The sequence below is a fragment of the Peromyscus leucopus genome, chromosome 1 (assembly GCF_004664715.2).
Source record: "Peromyscus leucopus breed LL Stock chromosome 1, UCI_PerLeu_2.1, whole genome shotgun sequence".
NCBI lineage: Eukaryota > Metazoa > Chordata > Mammalia > Rodentia > Cricetidae > Peromyscus > Peromyscus leucopus.
The window spans coordinates 47,661,523-47,680,980 of record NC_051063.1 but is presented as its reverse complement, the minus strand read 5'-3'; the positions used below and the strand labels follow the sequence as shown (position 1 = coordinate 47,680,980).

At 43.9% G+C, this 19,458-nt stretch overlaps 1 protein-coding gene across 1 annotated transcript in view; it reads left to right on the top strand.

Annotated features, from left to right (window-relative positions):
- The window catches only part of Blnk (B cell linker), a 72,396-nt gene that overhangs the window by 12,658 nt on the left and 40,280 nt on the right, over positions 1–19,458 (top strand). The window contains exons 2-3 of the mRNA XM_028889403.2: positions 8,340–8,405; positions 15,455–15,504. Of these exons, the coding sequence (XP_028745236.1) occupies positions 8,340–8,405; positions 15,455–15,504 (116 nt within the window). The remainder of the gene's footprint in view (positions 1–8,339; positions 8,406–15,454; positions 15,505–19,458) is intronic.

Below are 19,458 nucleotides of genomic sequence, written 5' to 3'. Positions count from 1 at the left end.
CATGCACCTTGGCGTCACACCTTGTTTTGTATATTACCTCTTACCAGTGATAGAACTACAGGAGTTCCTCAACTTCTCAGGCCAAATGTTCTAATCTCTGTAAATGAGGAACCACAACAGTATAAATATTCTCTCCCCTACTGTAGACACAAAAATTGTGAAGAAAGTTCTTGTCACAATAGAAAGTGGGGTTACCCCAGGCATGGTTGCGTCATACACAGCAAGTGTCAAGGGTTACTTCTGTTCTGGTTCTTTCTCCACGGTTTGCTGCTGGCCTGGGGGTAGGTCAGTCTTTCAGAACTGTCTTGTTGGGTCTGGGCTTCAGTCAGAGCTCTGAGCTGTGGCCCAGGGAAGAAGAGGTGCCTTGTTTCCACAGCACGGGTCTATATCCCAGCAGGGGACCTGAGTCAGGTGGGAAAGAGCAGTGGGAGAGGTTGGCCAAAAGAAACAAAGCAATCATCCCCTAAGCTAATCCTGGGACTGGGTAGTTACCACATCTCCCTAGAACCTGATTCTCTTCCTTGGGGCAAGATGAGGCTGACCCAGATCATACCCAAGGTCTCTGTCACTTCTAAATGTCTGTGACTTCACAGACAAATCAAGGAGCTTGGATTTCAAAGCTAGACAGTCTGAAACAGCACCACGCTCTTTCTGGGCCTCAGTGTTGTATCTATAAAATAAGATGAGGGCACCCACTCAGCCCTAGGAGGTTACTCTGGCTATCCTGCCATGGCAAGAACTGTCAAGATGTCTTGCCAATTGCACTACATTGTCTAGAAGGAAGCAACTGTGGCTGCTGAATTTGCAAACCTAAATATAACAGCACTGATGCCACAGGAAGGTCAAGCTGGAGGAGATGGGCATGGGGAAGTTGAGGCCAGACACCGAGGATGGAAGAAGGAGGCTAGCCATCTGAGGGGAAAGAGGCTAGACATCAAGAGGAGAACGAAGAAGGAGGCCATTGGAGGATGTCTGTGGCATGCAAATAACAGAACAGTCAGTAGTACTCTGTTCCGGAGTGGTGGGTCTGAAGCTAGTGATGTCACATTGCAGACAAGTTATCCAGATGTGTAGGACTCAGAGAATACTCGGCTTTTTTCTGTATCTTTACTCTGATTTTGTAGAGGCCAGAGGCCTTGGGCAAGGCGTGAAGTGGGGAGGGATCCCTGTCCTGCATTAGAGAGGGCAATATTTGTATTCAGTTCAATCCTGCATCCCAAGCTTGGCTGGCTCCTTGAATTGTGGAACAAATAAGACAAAAACAGCAAATCATGACACCAAACTTGAAGGAGTAGTCTGGAAAAAGAAGTAAATCAAGGTAAATAATATTTTGAGCAAAATAAAAAAAAGTACAAAAAAAAGCATACGAAGAACTAAATATTGAAGATTTAAGTGTGGAGCTGGGGAGATCACTCACCAGTTAAAGAACCTGTGTGCAAGGGTAAGGACCAGAGTTCAAATCTCCAGAACCCATGTAAATAGCCAATTGCACTACATTGTTTAGAAGGAAGCAAGTATGGTTGCTGAATTCGCAAACCTAAATATAACAGCAAGGACGCCAGTTCCAGCCTCGGAAGGCAACAACAGGATCCCCAGAGCAAGCTAATTAGCAAAAGCAGCCCTATTGACGAGTTCTGACTTTGAGGGACACTCCTCAGTGAATAAGGTAGAAGAGAGATGGAGGATGATTCCTCCCACAGGCACCAGCACACATGTGCACATGAATCACACACATGGATCACATAGCGAGAGGAAAAAAGGAGGGGAAGAAGAAATTTGAAATGAAGACAGGACAGTGCTATTGTTAATGTCTTTTTGCCTGAGACTCCAAGACAGCACACTGAGCACAGCTTCATACCAGAGATTTTGTGTGTGTGTGTGTGTGTGTGTGTGTGTGTGTGTGTGTGTGTGTGACAAACCCAAAGCCCAGGGCCTTGTGTTTCACGTGCTCTACCACTGAGCTGCCTCCAGTCTCTGTTTTCCCAGACATAGTCTCACTACCTGTCCCAGACTGGCCCAGAACTGGTGATCCCCAACCTCAGTCTCCCTAGGGTTGGGATTACGGACTGCAAAGTCACACTAGGTGGGCAGTGATGTCCTTTCAGAACGCTGTCAGCCTGAATTGCCAGGAGGAAACCTGACAACATTCCTGTCTTCAGTATGTTCACTAGTCTGGGAGCAGGCTCCGCAGAGATAGGTCTCACTGGCCCACACTGTTTCCATTCTCCCCACTGAATCACAGCACACCCCGGGAACGGACCCTGAGCACTTCCTGCTGTCTGGGACTCCGTTCATCGCGAGCCCAGGGAGCGAGGCTTTGACCCTTAGCTGGTTAGCCTCACTTTGGACAGCATCTCTCTCACAGCAGTCTGAACTTGCTACTCTGAGCTCCCCACCGGGCCCCGAAGGTTGCAGATGGTAGACCCTACCTCTGAGCCTTTTGCGCTTCCTGTTCCTCTCCCGTGTCTGGCATTTCCTGGTCTGTTCACGTGACTGGTGATGACACAAAACACCAGCAAGATCCAAGAAAACGCGGGAGCTTCAGGCCCAGAGATCCAAGGACACCAGGCTGCAAGCGCCATGGTTTTTCCTTTTTTATGGCTTCCTGGAAGTTTAACTTTTTCTAAATTAAATACGTATTACAATTCAATTAAAGAAGTAAAAAGTGGGCTGAGACGTGCAGCTCAGTTAGCAAAGCACACACCTAGCATCTGTGAGGCCCTGAGTTCAATCCCCAGCACTGAAAACGCAAGTCCTATGAAGATGATCAGTAACACCTTGAAAAGGAATCTGGAGTCAAAAATATTAAACCATGTAAACACTCAAAAGGGGGGTGGGGAGTGGAAGCTGTCTCAAAACAAACAAAGGCCAGAAAGACGCCTCGGTGGGTAAATTTACTTGCGACCAAGCCTGTTCTGGGACCTAAAAGGTGGAATGAGAGAACAGATATGCCAGAAATGCAATAGACCTACGGATGTTCATTAAAATACTTTTAATTTAAAATATAAGTTTAAAATAAAAGCAGTTTTAAACATACATTTGTAGTAAGAAGTAGTAAAGAGACTGGGTATATTCTTTTTTTTTTTTTTTTTTTTTGAAGATTTAACTTATTTGTTGTGCATACAGTGTTCTGCTAGCAAGTATGCCTGCAGGCCAGAAGAGGACACCAGATCTCATTATAGATGGTTGTGAGCCACTATGTGGTTGCTGGGAATTGAACTCAGGACCTGGAAGAGCAGCCAGTGCTCTTAACCTCTGAGCCATCTCTCCAGCCCCGAGACCGGGTATATTCTTTACATACATAGACAGAGAGACAGTGAGAGACAGAGACAGGGAGACACAAAGAGAGGATAACAGAGAAAATATTACTCCAAATTAATCTTAGAAACAAGCAGCTGGAGACCCCAGGCCACCCATTTGTGTCAGTACAGAGGTCCTAGGGGTGCCCGAGATGACAGGCTTCTACAAGAGATCAGGGTGAGCTCCAACAGCGATGAGCCAAGATGAAAACGTCAAGCCAGGTCCAGTGGAAACTAGGGAGCTACTGCAAGCTCATGGGGAAGGGACTAGCAAGTTGAGGTTTGAGATTTAGAAACAGGAGCATTGAAGACCCTCACAGCACAGAATGGAGGGCCTCACAGCCTGACACAGCATTTTCCAGGTAGGGAGGGGCAGGCTCGGGCCCAGATCAGCTCAGGAGGCAGGGCTAACCTTTCAGCTCCTGAAGCATGAAGTGCAAGAACTGGATCCAGGGCTGAAACGAATGAAAGGGGAAAGAATATATCTGCTCTTTTCAGGATTTGCTCTCCTTTGAGATTCTGTTAATCCAAAGACCAGCCCACCAAGGGATTTTCTCTGATCTGGTTGCTTTGCATTTGATCTTTTCTGGGAAGAGAAGTAGGGGAAATGCCAAGATGCTATGTCCCCTCTTCACGGTCCGGTGAGTGCAGTGGGAGCTGAAAGGGAAGCAAGATACTTCACACGCACGCGCACGCGCGCGCGCGCGCGCGCGCGCGCGCACACACACACACACACACACACACTTTAAATTTTTTTGGCTAGGCTTTTAAAAATATGCTTGTGACAGATGCTCTATTTTCAAATCATCTTCGGTATTTGATAAAAGACAATGCGGCATGAATCTTGTCAACTGTCAGCTTTTTTGACTCCTGGCCACACTGCAGTATGGCTGCTTTCCCTAAAGCCCCTCACCTTGGTGCCCCACAAACCATCCTTCCAGAATTTGTCCAACCCTCGAATTCCTAGGGATCTTCTGAAGATCAGCTGTGGTCCTCCCTGATGTATTTTCACAGACCAGATCCCCAGGGCTGGGGGGGGGGGGCAGGGTGCACAAAGCTCCTACCCTGATAATGCTGTCTGAAGTTCTCAGCCTCAGTGCACACTGGAAACACTTGAGAGTCGATGACTGGGTTCAATAGTCTGGAGTGAGGCCTAGGTATCAGGATGATTAAAAAACTCTGGGTGATTCTACACCCCCCGCCCCAAGCCTAATTAAGGCCACTTCTTTAGCTTAGCCTGTTTTCCGAGGAAAAGTTGTAATGAGATTGATTGCCCACATACTCATTGGGAAAGACAAGTTGCTGTGGGATGATGATGTGCCTGTGGCTTGTGCAGTTGGCATGCTCTGCTACCCAGCGGGTTGGATCTATCTCTGCTGGTATACTGTGCTGAGCCCAGGTGCAGGGACACCCAGCAGGTGAGAGCCATCTCCGCTGGGGTATTGTGCTGAGTAGAGGTAGAAGAAGACAGGTCACTGGCAGCCACAGCTCTCTCTTCCTGCTCTTCTCCTGTGTTGAAGGTAGATGGGGTGGTGCCCTATTGACTGAAACAGAAGGCTGGGCACTTTCTGTTTGCTGGGCAAAGAGGCGCCACCTCACTCCAGTTAGAATGGTTGCTATCGAATGACATAGGATTACAAGGGTGTGGAGGAGAAGGGGTTCTTGCACACATGTGGTGGGAATATACTTTAGTAATTAGTATTATGGAAAGCAGTATGGACATTCCCCCAAATTAAATATAGAACTACTCTATGATGCATCAGTCCCACTACTTGACATGCGGAAGGCAATGAAGTCAGTATGTCAGAGACATAGCTATATTCCCATGTTTACTGCAGAACTAGCCACAGAGCAAAGAAATGGAATCAACCCAAGTGTCACAGCCAATGAACAGGAAAACAAAATGTGATTCATAACAATGGTGGAATACTATTCAGTCGTTAAAAACATAATGGGATAGGTAAGGAAGTGGGAAAAGAGTGACTGATAATTAATAAATTACAGGGTTTTTTCTTTTTTTTTATTGAAAGTAGATTTTTTTTTCCCCATACAATATATTCTCATTATAGTCTCCCCACCCACAACTCCTCCCAGAGTCTCCCCACCCACCCAAATCCAGACCTTGCCTCCAGCAGCACAGGGCTCAAAGGGAAATCCACGGAGCTGGTGTATTGTGACTTCTTTATCAGAAGGGCTAAGGAAAAAGACACACACACACTTTCTGGATGGCTTCCTTCTTTTATTCTTCCACTGTATTCTCTTCTGTAGAGCTTATACACCCCAGCAAAGTCTTTCAGGCAATATAGACATTACAATGCGGTCAAATTCTATTTTTCAAGTGAATGATTACAATGAATACAGGTAAAAACCTGTTTTTCACCTCCCTTACATGATTAAAACAGTCATTTCAAGAACCCACATACATTTACATCTAAGTAACTTGTTACAGATTAACAGAGTGTGAGCAAGCAGGATATTTTTCTCAGCCATCTTTTATTGGCATGCTGCATATTGTGGTTACAAAGAAAGAATCAATCACTTTATTATTTATCTTGAAGATAATCTTAAAAGGAATCTCAAGGGATCACAAACCTAAACTTTTATACATGAAAAAGAATCAGTCAGCTCTACTTTAAATCTTTAGGGTGCATACCCCCTCATCAGTAGTCTCTTATATGAGGAGATTGAGGTACAAGGGATTAATTATTACCTTTGATTATCAACTAATCCAAGCAAGAAAGGCATGTTGGCTAATGTTGGCTAAGGCATGTGCTGCTTTGTTCTTATTCCCTGACCTTAAAGTGTTTTTCACTCAACTGTGTGTCTTTCTAAAACTTTAGATTGTCTTCTTGGGTTTTTCACTTCAAAGCTATTTAACCAAATTATCTTAGTCTAATTTTAATTTATTTTCAGAGCTTTGTTTCAGCTATGATGCACTCTGAAACCTGTGAATACATCTCCCAACATTAAGATTAAAAGAGTTTAAGCTAGCTGGGCTACTGGGACTCAATTGTTTTTCTTAATCATTAATCCGCAGTCTATGTGGCTCCTCAATAGAAACTCATGTGTTCTAGCCATGTGACACTTCCTTGTTTTATTTTTAATCATCAAAATTCTATTTAAACTAACATTATTATCAATTAGACAGTGCAGCTTAGGAAGAAATTGTCTTCATAATAATCCACAGGTTAAAATGCCCAGTGGAATGGAATGTTTCTATGAGATAAACACACTATATTACAGGCAGTGGGGATCTCCCCACACCCATTCACACCATACCAGATACCAGAGAAAGATGGCAGCAGCAAACATGTAAAGACAGAGCAGAAGCAAAAGGCACTCTGGAGTCTGTGGTCTCAGAGCCTTGCCTATCTGAGATTCACCCATCAGGGATTCACCTCCTGGTGGGCTGGAACCCTGAGGTCAACTGCCATCTGCTGCTCCTCTGACATGGCCACTGGCATGCACCCTTTCTTTCTCTCTTGCAGAAAACAGGCATCTAAAAAAATACAAAAGAAGAAAAGAAATAAAAAACGAGGATAGGAAAAACAAGCAAATAGAAAAAAAACAAAAAAAAGCACAAGAAACATACACAGACATAGAGTCACACTCTTTTACACACAGAGAAACCCCATAAAACACAAAATTAGAAACCATAATAGACAAGCAAAAGACCTGTAAGGTACAAAAATGCCCAGAAAAAGCATTATGATTCAGTTCATCTTGTGTTGGCCATCTACTGCTGGGCATGGGGTCAGCCCTTAAGTGTGGTTAATTATAATTTGATAGTATAAGTAGGTTCTGATACTCTAGGAAAAAGGAAATTTTGTTTATACCACAGTGAAATTATAACTGTTTGAGATCTATATCATTTGGCCTAATGTGAACCCTGCACAATGTATATATGTGTTGAAATGTTACATGAACCCATACATATATGTTTAACCTTTATGTGTCAATTGAAATAAAAATACAACTGGCTCAAAAATTGAGCATATTTGTAGGTCACCATCTACATCCATACATATACTAAGAGTAAATAAAAGGTCATAGTTGGCCTCAAATTTATAAATTAGATGCTTGTATTCATTAGCCATGAGAGCTTGGATGGCTGTTCAGTGGAATGCTACTTGTAGAGACCGGAATTAAGAAGGGTCATTTTTAGTATTGTTTCCATAGTACCTTCCATAGTATCATTTGTACAGTCACATATTACAAAACCATACAGATGTTTCTTTCCTGCTCCACCTTTTCCAACCTACAAGCCTATAGATGCCATTGATCTTTTACCATCTCCACAGCTTTCCCTTTTCCACAATGTCATGTACACAGTTGGAATCAGATAGTACATATATTTTCTGAATTGGCTTTTTTCCCCACTTGTCATTTGTTTTAATTTAAAATAGTCGTCATAGGTCACACTCTATCATGAAGGAAGTCAGGGCTGGAACTCAAGGCAGGAACCCAGAGGCACGAACTAAAACAGAAGTCATGGAGCAATACTGACGTAGTAGCTTGCTCCTCATGGCTTGCTTAGCCTGCTTTTTTTTTTTATAGAATCCAGGACCATGTGCCACAGTGAGTTGGGCCCTCTCACATCAATTATCAACCAAGAAAATACCTCCCACAGGCTTGCCCACAGGTCAATGTGGTGGGGACATTTTCTGAGGTTCCCTCTTCCCAGATGACTCTAGCTTGTTTCACATGGACATAAAGCCCATTTAGCACACTAGGCAAGTACTCTAATATTGAGTTACATTCCCACACCCAGAATTCTTTATCCAGTGATAGGTATGGAACATTGTCTATCCAAAGCATCTGCCATACTACCAAGTGGCATCTCCATCTTCAGTCATTCAAGTTACAGTGTCCAATGTCACTATTTCTGGTAGTGATTTCTAGACTACCTATTAGGAATGACAAAGTTGCCCTGGGGTTGGGTTGTACTCCAAATAGGAGTGCCTTTTGTTAATGAAGGTAAAATTGTATTGTAAAAATCAAACAGATGTTAATATTTTATGTTTGTGATTTTTTTTATAGACAACTTCAAAAGATGGTCCATGATATTAAGAACAATGAAGGTGGAATAATGGACAAAATAAAAAAGTAAGTTAGTCTCTATTATTTATATGGAAGAAGTCAATCTGGGCTGAGTGGAGAACAAAGCTCTCCATCATCCAGTGAGGACCATGTTGCCTCTCCCCATTTCACATGACCAGGAAGCCGGGTGGTTAGGTCCACATTCTGGAAACAGGAAAGCAGGGGAACTGGGCCTGAGGGATCTACAATTTTCCATCCCCTTGAAGAGCTGTGCTGGGCCTACTCAAGGTACCTTAGCAGGAAAACCACTTGGACGACCGCTGAGCTGAGGCCCAGGGATGAACCTGGAGAAGCCAGTAAGAACTCAAGGAGACTCAGCCCAGCTTCTCTTGGTCAGCCTTGTCTAGGTGCTGCTGAGGCAAGCATGCCTTGCTTTTTGTGATGTCATATCACTGATCTACATTTTGATTTCTGCTTTTTTGATTGCTGCCTTAAAATCATGTTTCAATGAACTCTGGAAGAAGCAAAGCCAGAATCCTGAATTTTTGTGTGAACCAAAATTCCTTACATTAAAAAAAAAAAAAAAAAAAAGGCAACAGAAGTTAGGCTGGGTGTCGTGGCACAAAATTGAAATCCCAACTGTTTGAAAATTTAAATCAGTCTTAAAGCACTTGTAGGGTACTAGCATGCATAAGACCCTGCATTCAATATATATGCATGCACTCGCGCGCACATACACACACACACACACACACACACACATACACACACACACAGAAATTGTACACACTCTTGCATTTACCACTCAAAATCTAAGTCAAGATGAAAAGATAAATAGTATATTGTTTTGTCTTGTGAGATAGGGTCTTACTACGTAGCCCTAGAGGACTTTGGACTTGCTATGTAGACAGACTCACAGAGAAATACCTGGCTAGCCTCCTTGGTGAGTGCTAGGATTAAAGGTATTTGCTATCACACTCTGCCTAGTGTTTAGTCTTTAAATTTGCTTTTTTTTTTTAAATTAATGTAACACTGATTCACCATGAAAAAAAAAATCAAAGAATTTGGAACCTATCAGGAATGCTCACTTCCTCCTATTCTCCCGCTGACCCACTCCCCCAAAACAGGCATCGCCCTGGTGAGTCATTACACATGCGTGCCTCTCTGTATATGCTTTTGCAGGCATGCATACTCCTACACTGCACGTGCCCACACATGGACATTTTCATCTCAAGCGGCATGATGCTGCATATACCATTCTTCCTGCTTGTGGTGTTGGTTCTACCACAGACCTCTTTATTAGTATGAGACAATAAACCACGTGTTTTTTAAGTGCTGTTTGTAGTAGTCTATTGTAACAGCATTGTAACTAAACACTAGATTGGTGGGAGTGTTAAAGCGGAGAGTGTAAGTTTTAACTGGTAACATTTTTTTACTGTGATAGTTTCACTTCAGTCAAAATCTCTAGCATTTCCTTCCCATTCAGTTGTCTCAGATAATACACCAGTGAGGGTCTTTTCATACTTCAAGTACTCCATTAATCTAAATTTCTGAAATAAAAGTTTTAAGTGAAAGTTAAAGCTTTATCACCATTATCAAATTTCACTCCCTCAATTTTGTGCCAACAGCAGCATAGACAGTTCATCTCTCCGTGTCTCTAGAACAGTGTATTCATTCTCGTTGATTTTGGCTGGTGTCTTAGAACCTAACATGTACAGGATGGAGCCTCAGCACACATGGAGATTGGCAGGTAGTGGCCATGGTCCTCTGTGAGGGGAAGGGGTCATTTGTGAAGGAGGACAGCTCATCTTCAGGCTCCGTTCTGCCAGAGGTGTGTGGTCATTTCTGTTCATCCTTTCTACTATGGAATCTCATTCCCCACACTAGTCACTGTCGGAGTCGCTGGCAATTGTGGGTTGCCCCAGGTTCTGAACTCCAATGTTCTCTGTGTGAGGTTGCTCTCCCATGTTCAGTCATATGGCAGCAGCCATGGACCAGCAAATGTTCCTGACAGTTTCTATGTCAAACATTCTGCCTACTGTCCCCAGAGCACTTTTCCATGTGTGTGTGTGTGTGTGTGTGTGTGTGTGTGTGTGTGTGTGTGTGTGTATGTGTGTGTGTGTGTGTGTGTGTATGTGTGTGTGTGTGTGTTACATGCACACATGCACACAGAAGCCAGAACCGAATGTTGGGTGTCCACCTCCATTGCTCTCCATGTCATTGCCTTGAGACAAGGTGTGTCACTGAACTGGAAGCTCACTGTTTCTGCTAGCCTGGCCCTCAAGACGTGCCTATCTCTCTGTTCCCAAAAGCTATGGTTATAGAGATGCACAGACATGCCAGCTTCTCACGTGGGCAACAGGGATTTGAATTCGGGTTCTCATGCTTGCAGAGCAAATGTTCCTACCGCACCCCACTCCCAGCATCTTCCTAGGCCCCAGAATGCTTTTCTTGATGAGCCGTGTTTCTTCTTAGCTGGAAAATCTGGCTACCATGGCCATTACCATGAAGGTCAAGGGCTCCTGTCTCACTGCAGTTGGGCTTCCCTGTGAAGTCAGACAACAGGTTCTCTGTAGTAGAAATCTTAACAGGTCTTATTAATAAAATCAAACCTGAGGCCAGTTATTGGGGTGAATGCTGGAAGATCAGAGAAGCAGAACAAGCCACAGATACCTCACCTCGCCAGTTCCTCAGCTGATCCTGTTTCCTCAGACTGGAAGCTTCTGTGACCTCATCCCAATGGCTCTCAGCTGAACTGCTTCTCGAAAGCCTGAAGTTTAACCAGCTAAAAGCTTCTAGTTTCTGGTCTTCATGCCTTATATATCTTTCTGCTTTCTGCCATCACTCCTTGTGATTAAGGGCGTGAGTCACTATCCTTGGCTGTATCCTTGAGCAGATGGATTTCTGCCTCTGAAATGCTAGGATTAAAGGCATGTGCTACCACTGCCTATCCTCATGTTTAATATTGTGGCTGTTCTCTTCTCTGACCCCAGATAAGTTTATTAGCGTGCACAACATTTTGGGGAACACAATACCAGCACAATTCCCCTTTTTTGTCTAAAATTTTAAAAAGCTTATAACTGATACAAGAAAAACTATCCAATAAGTATATACAATATATACAGTCAAGAATTACATTAACGATGTCTAGTCCATTAACATTTGACAGATTCAGATAAAAACTTCATTAATATATAACAATGTCCAGTCCAGTAACATCTGACAAATTCAGACAAAAATTTTTCATTACTTATCCTATTTAAAACAAGTAGTTCCCTTTTAAAAGTAGATTCCACAATCTCCCTTTTTATCTTATCATATCCATATTCTCTCTTTTTTCTTTTCATAATAGATTCAATAATCTACATTTTGTCATTTTTATATCTTCCCTGTTTTTCTTTTTAGAGTAGCTTCAGTGATCTACCCATTTATCCTGTTTCTTTATCTTTTTTCTCAGAGTATATTCAATCATCTACCTCATATCTATATTCTCTTCTTTCTTTTTCCTTTTTTTTCTAAACAAAACCTCTGAATCTAATCTCCATGTTCAGCTTTTTTCCTGACCATTAACAATTAACAACTTGTAACCAACCATTGTAAACAATGACAATATCCAAAACTCATTAAACGACCAAAACTTCCCATTCCACCTCTTGGGAATGTGGGTGTCGTTTTTTCTTAAAAATTACTTCCTGCTTTCTGGGCATGAAGACATCTTTAGGGGATTGTGAAAAGAACATTTTTGGGTTAATTGTCAAGTCCTGTATCATTTGTCCAGTCTCTCCATAATGGGAAAGTGCAGGGCTTGTTTCAAGTCCTTGTTCAAGTAGTCTGTCAGGCTGGATCATCTCAGCTAGCCATCTCAAAATTGTCCTGAGTAGTTTGTAGTTCAAAGCCGATCTTTCCTTTCCCTGGTGTTAACCAGCTTAATGGCTTTACCATAGTCCATGTGGAATCATCTTTGTGAGGTCCCATCATCTTTCTGAAGATTTCAAAGTCACTGTTAGGTGTGGTCATGGTTCCCTGCAGACTTTTTTTTTTTTTTTTTTCCTCCTCTGTGGTTTGGTGCAATCACAGTCTGATAAATGTCTGTCTCTCAGAACCATGAATGTTCTTCCCTAGAAGAGAAAATCTTCACAGCAATTTCTCTCCACCATTTGTCTTGCCAAACTTTTCCAAACTGACCTTTGCCAATGCTTTCTTGTAACACGATGGTCCTGGCAATTCTTCTCTGAACCAGCAGCAGTAAACCCTTCGTCCCAGGTAGCAGCATCACCGCAGTCACCAACACGATGAGAAGCAGCTGGCAACTCAGAGCAGTAGTCACTGCCTCCATGGTCCCACCACCACCTGGCTTCAGTTTCTCCTTAGCAAGCCTCCTAGGCTGGTCTCAAACTTGGGATCCTCCTGCCTCTGCCCCCTTCAGCAAATCCTACCAGTGTGCGCCATCATAACCGGCTGAGGGTGGTAGCTCAGGCCTGAGCTGGGGCCCGCAAGGCCACAGGCAAGTAGCTTTTTCATGAATTCGTACCACGAACGTTGGGCATCAGATATAGCAGGAATCTTAACATGTCTTATTAATAAAATCAAACCTGAGGCCAGTTATTGGGGTGAATGCTGGAAGATCAGACAGACAGAACAAGCCACAGATACCTCACCTTGCCAGTTCCTCAGCTGATCCTGTTTCCTCAGACTGGAAGCTTCTGTGTCCTCATCCCAATGGCTCTCAGCTAAACTGTTGCTCGAAAGCCTGAGGCTTAACCAGCTAAAAGCTTCTAGTTTCTGGTCTTCATGCCTTATATATCTTTCTGCTTTCTGCCATCACTCCTTGGGATTAAAGGCGTGAGTCACTATGCTTGGCTGTATCCTTGAACAGATGGATTTCTGCCTCTGGAATGCTAGGATTAAAGGCGTGTGCTACCACTGCCTATCCTCTATGTTTAATATTGTGGCTGTTCTCTTCTCTGACCCCAGATAAGTTTATTGGCGTGCACAACATTTTGGGGAACACAATACCAGCACAGTTCTCCCTTGAGAGGAGGAAGCACGGTTGAGCACACTGGTTCCTCTGTTGCAAAGTCTGTGATGGAGTTCTCAAGGGCCATGGGCCGTACGTGGAAAAGCCTGTGAAGTCTTGGGTTTAGTGTGTGTGTGTAGCTGACAGCTACTCATTACTTTGAAAATACACCTTTTATTCCTGGCTTGTGGCCAGCGCCATTCTCTCCCCCACCCCTGTGTGTGTGTGTGTGTGTGTGTTTTACATGTACACATTTGTGTGTGTGTGTGTATGTGTGTGTGTGTGTGTGCAAATGCATGCAGGTACATGTCCATGTATGTGCACATGTATATGGAGACCACAGTCAATGTTCCTCTACTACTCTCCACCTTAGTTTTCTGAGACTGGATCTCACTGAACTGCAGCTCATCAGTTCAGCTAGACTGGCCAGCCAGCTCCCGAATCCTCCTGTGTCCAGCCACCAGTAGTGGATTTATAGGCAGGCACTGCCACGCCCAGCTTTTGTGTGGGTGGGTCCTCACACTTCTGCAGCAAGCACTTACGGACTCATCTCCCCAATCACACAGCCACCCTTAAGTCTGTCCTTTATTCCAAGACGAGTTGAGCTGTTAAAACATAACGTCCTGTGACTAGGGGTTGATAGTGGGTGGTAGTTTGCCTGAGTGTCTTGCAATGTTGCTGTCCATGGACATCAGGCCCCTTTGTGTTCTTGTTGCTCTTCCCTGCAATCCCGTTGACAATCTCTTTCTAGACTTCACCATGAGTTTATTTGGATGAGAATTGTTGTGTATGATGGTAATGAGATGCAAAAATAGATAGGTAGAGCCTGTGATGGAAAAGGTAGGATCCCTATACAAAAACAAATATTGTTATTTTTGTAATCTACAATTTTGGTTTGTAAGGGGTTTTATGTATTTCTAAAATAAAATATAAATTCCTAAGTTGATTTTTAAAAAACAAATGAAATGTATATATAATTATTACCATATATACTGCTTCTATAAAAGAAACTAATATTTTAGTAATTAAAGGCTACTGGATATAAGTTTTATCTGTGTGCATTTTAAATACTGGCTTCATTACATTACATTTCATTAAGGAAATCACTCTTAAATAAAATGGGTAATTATTATTAATTAGTAATTTACTATAAACCTTCCATCTTGAGATGATGCTTGCTCATTTGTAGCTAGAGTTTTCCTGCCTTGCCCACAGTCAGGACAAATCTCTGTCACCCGCCAGTCCCACAGCCGCTCAGACCCAACCAAGTAAACACAGAGACTTATATTGCTTACAAACTGTATGGCCATGGCAGGCTTCTTGCTAACTGTTCTTATAGCTTAAATTAATCCATTTCCATAAATCTATACCTTGCCATGTGGCTTGTGGCTTACCGGTGTCTTCACATGTGGCTTGTCATGGTGGCGGCTTGAAGTTTCTCTGACTTAGCCTTCCTCTTCCCAGAATTCTTCTCCTCCTTGTCCCGCCTACACTTCCTCCTGCCTGGCCACTGGCCAATCAGTGTTTTATTTATTGACCAGTCAGAGCAACAGATTTGACATACAGACCATCCCACAGCACTCATTTGTCATTTTTTTCTGATTCTGGGGATTGAACCTAGAGCCGTACACCTGGTAAGCAAGTGCTCTACCACTAAACCATAGCCTTGGCCCCATATGCCATGTATTGAAATGGTGTAAAATGATTTTTTGTTCAACCTATGAGCAAAGTACTTATTGTTGATGATTTTGTCCCTTTTTAAAAAGCATTTGTGAGCCATTAAAATATAGTTCATCTTCTCTTACTCTTCAATCAGCCAATGAGCATTGACCTTCCTCGAACCATTGAATGCAGTATTAACTGGTCTTTGGGCCTCACAGAGCCCTTCCATGGCTCAGCCTAGCTTGGGCCAAGTCATAGGCTCCTGGTACACTGTGGAGAATACTGGCTTCATTACATACACTGAATTCTCAGCGTGAGGGGCCCAGAAGATATTCTAGTAGTTATCCATCTCTTATCTCTGTGCTGGCTTGTGCTGTGAGCCTTGACAACAGTTGTCCTGCCCATTGACCCTTGTTCTACCGGTTCTCATCTACAGGCTAAAAGTCAAAGGACCTCCAAGTGTTCCTCGAAGGGACTATGCATTAGGTAAGAGTATTTCTAAAATACATTAGCTGGCTTTTGTTTAATGTTTATACTTATTTCTTGGGGAAGGAAATATCTTGTACTTATTTGAAAACAAAGGATGCTCATCCTGATTTTAAGAATGACCACATCAATGAGGCTTTCAATACAGTGAAAATGTACTCCACCTACCCATCCACTCACCCACCCACCTCTTCATCTACCCACCCACCAATTCATCTGTTTACTCACCTAACCCACCCATCCACTCACCCATCCACTCATCTATCGATACATATATACATCCATTTGCTATTCATGGGGCTATTTTTCATGCATATCCCATTCGCCTGGCATATACAAGGCCATACTTACAAATGAAATATAGTTTCTACTGCTAAGAATTGATAGCCCCAAAGGAAGCTGATGTTAGAAATATCTACAATTAAATGTAGTAAGAAAGAGCAGTCCTGTGCAGTACATGGCAGTGGAGACTAATCTATGCTGCATAAAAGCTATTTGAGGATCAGAGAGATGGCTCTATCAGTAAAGGGCTTGATATGCAAGCATGAGGACCCAAACTTGACCCCCAGAAACTACACAAAAAGCTGGGCATAAGCCAGGCCATGATGGAGCACGCCTTTAATCCCAGTACTTGAGAGACAGAGGCAGGTGGAGCTTTGAGTTCAAGGTCAGCCTGGTCTACAGAGCTAGTTCTAGGACAGTCAAGACTACACACACACACACACACACACACACACACACACAAAAAAAAAAAAAAAAAAAAAAAAAAAAAAAGCCTGTTTCCACACAAAAAACCACACATGGTAGCATTCACTTGTAGTCCCAGCACTGGGGAGAGGGAGACAGGCCAGTCCTGGGTCTCGCTATGTAATCATTCCCAATGAGAGACTCTGTCAATAGTGGGGGAGGGATCCCTAGGAATGGCAGTCAAGATCACCCTCTGAACTCCTCACACACCTGCACACACACATCTCCATTTCAACTAGAACCAACTTTGGTCACAAAAAGTCTAATCTTGGGATCAGTAGATTTATAGCAATGGTAATCAAAGTCAAATATTCAACACCTTTGTCTAGAATAGACAGAAGCCCACACTGTCCAGCATTCAGCAAGTTCAGACAGATAGCCATGAGATTCCTGTGCAGCATGGAACTAAGAAATAGGGATTTTGTCCAGGGATTTTTAAAAAATTCTACCTAATTCTTAAGTCAAGGAAACCTGTTCCCAAGCATAGCTAAATGTGAACAAATCATTCTTCTCTACAAAGATGGAAAAAGGAAACAACTCTGACCTTTTCCATATCCAAATGGGTATGATGGGAAAATCATGGAAAGATGGATTCTTGTGTTTAAGAGGAGCACTAGAGGCCATTCAGACCAACATCCAGCCTGGACTTATCCCTACCCCCACAGCAGTACCCTCACAAATGAGACCACTTCCCATGATGGTTTCCAAAGCCTACCTGATCCCCAATGGATGGACAGCCCTGACTGGATGTAGGGTTCTCCTGTCTCCTAATGGCCGCTCAGTACAAGCTTTGACGTCTCAAAAGACATCAACACAGAATCAAAGACATCAACTCAGAAGTGATTGGTTTATTCTGTAAAACAGACATTTCCAGGTGCTTCAGCTTTGAGTGGTCAAATATGTCATGAGTTTTCCTGTGTGGCAGTGGGTAAAGGGCCTGCCATACAAGTATGAGAATTTCAGTTTAAATCCCCAGAAACCACATAAGGCTGAGTGCTGTAGCAGCCTGTAATCCCAGCACTCCTGTGGCAAGATGGGAGGCAGACACAGGAGAATTCCCAGAAGCCCATGGGCCAACTAGCTTAACATACACAGAAATGATCAAGACCCCATTTCAAACAAGATGAGGCCAAGAATGGCACACAGCTGTGTTCACGCACACAAGAACACACACAAGAACACACACACACACACACACACATTTTAAAAATAGTTTCCCAGGCATGATGGCTGCTGTGACAAATAGCAAGGAGCTGGCAACGTGCAGTGGCAAAGAATCGTGGTAGGTGGGGGACAACTTAAGCAGTCTGGTAAGGTCTCTCTGAGGAGGTGACATCTAACTCAGGTGCTAGGGGACAAATGGGCAAGCATATCTGTCCCTTGTAGATGAAGCAGCGTTAGAGGTGACAGACTCAGATGTACCTCAGGCTGCTTTCAGAAACCTAACCAACTATATATAAGAGGGACATCTTTCCTCTCAGTTGCTTGCTCATCCCTTCCCCCATGGCCTCTCCCTTCTTTGTTTTCTTCTTTGGTGAAAGGCAGAAACATATGCCATATTTTCATCCTTTTGCCTAAACTACATGCCGTGAGGCTTATTGTCAATTCCTACTCTTCCTTGACCTCTGCAGGAGTGAACCTTCCTCTGAATCCCACTGATTCCAGCCTTCAAGTAGCTTTCCTATTGTTGCCATGGGTACAGCTCAGCCCCTCATCATCTCTTGTTTGTCCTTGGACAAAGCTTCTAAGTGGCTCTCAACACCTGATTCCATTCCTAATTCTCATCCTCCATCAGAGAAGTGAGCCATGACACAGTTTTTTTTCATCTCGCGTTCCCACTGGACTCTTCTTGGCTCACCAGAGTGCAGTCACAGGTCACAGGGCCCAGTGACAAGGTCCTCTCACATCTAGCCACTTACTGTGTAACTATGGGCATGACCCTTCAGTTCATCCTTGTCGTTTGAGGAATGGAGGTCTGCTAGATTTTGGTCCTAATGCTACAGCAAGCCTCTCTGACATTCCCTGACCTTAGGAATGTGTAACTTCCCATCAGTTGGACACCCGAAAGTGTTCTCTTTGACCTCAAACACCTGATCTCTTCCTGAAATGCTCCATTTAGTCTTTTCTTATACAGTGCTGGGGCTCAAAGCCAGGGGCTTTGTATATGCTAGGCAAATGCTTTACTATTGAGCTACACCCCAGCCCCTCCATGTAGCCTTGACATCAGTGCATCAGTGTCTCTTGAAGCACAGGAATGTGGCTTGCTTCACAGTCTGATCCCTAGTATGGTGGCAGCAGTCAGCTGGGGGCTCGTTAGATACACATAGCCTCAGCCCTGCCACACAACTCAACTACTGAGTCAGAATTAGCATGACCTCCCACAGAGTAAAGTGAAACAAGCCTGCTTTAAGTCAAATCCATCCAAGTTCCCAATCTTAGAGATCAGTCCTGTGCACTTTGCCGACAGGGCCAGCTCTCACTCCTGCTCTTCCCCTTAATCCCTGGAAACTGTCTTTTTGGCAAAACCAGCATCAACCCTTGCAGGTGTGCGCCCCTTTGCCCTGTCCTCCCCCACCCCTAGCTCCTCATGTCCCCTGCTCCCCTGTGTCTTGGGGCTGCCATTCAACTGCCTTCACAGGACTCAGAAATCAGCCCCATGGCTTCTCAATGCAGGGAGTGTCCAAGGACCTCAAAGGTCACATACAGAGACAGACAGGCAGACAGACAGACAGACAGACAGACAAGGGGCGGGGGCAATCTGTCTCAGTTCTGCAGATAAAGAGCACCCCCAAGGGAAGTGCCTCAGGTTTTAGGGGTCACTGCAGAAATCTTCTGGCCACTCCACAAATCCCTGAGGGATCAGATCTGAACAAGGCTTCTCTACTTGCACCCTCTGTCTCCGATCTCCAGGGACTCTCAGGAGACACCCCACCCACTCACAAAGGTTTGCTTAGTACCAACCGGGTCCCCACTGATGGCAGGCAGGGTGGGGACTGAGCAATGGTGGAAAAAGTAGAGGTTCCCCAAAAGAATGAAGCTAGAGCGTCCCTGTGATCCAGCAACCCCACCCTAGGGTGAATGGTAAAGGGAAGGCTATCATACACCAAAGAGACATCTGTGCCTCTGTGTTTGCTGCTGAGCCCAGGCATGGAAACAACCCCAGTCTCCATGCTGATGAGTGGATAAGGAGCATGTGGTGCCCACGCA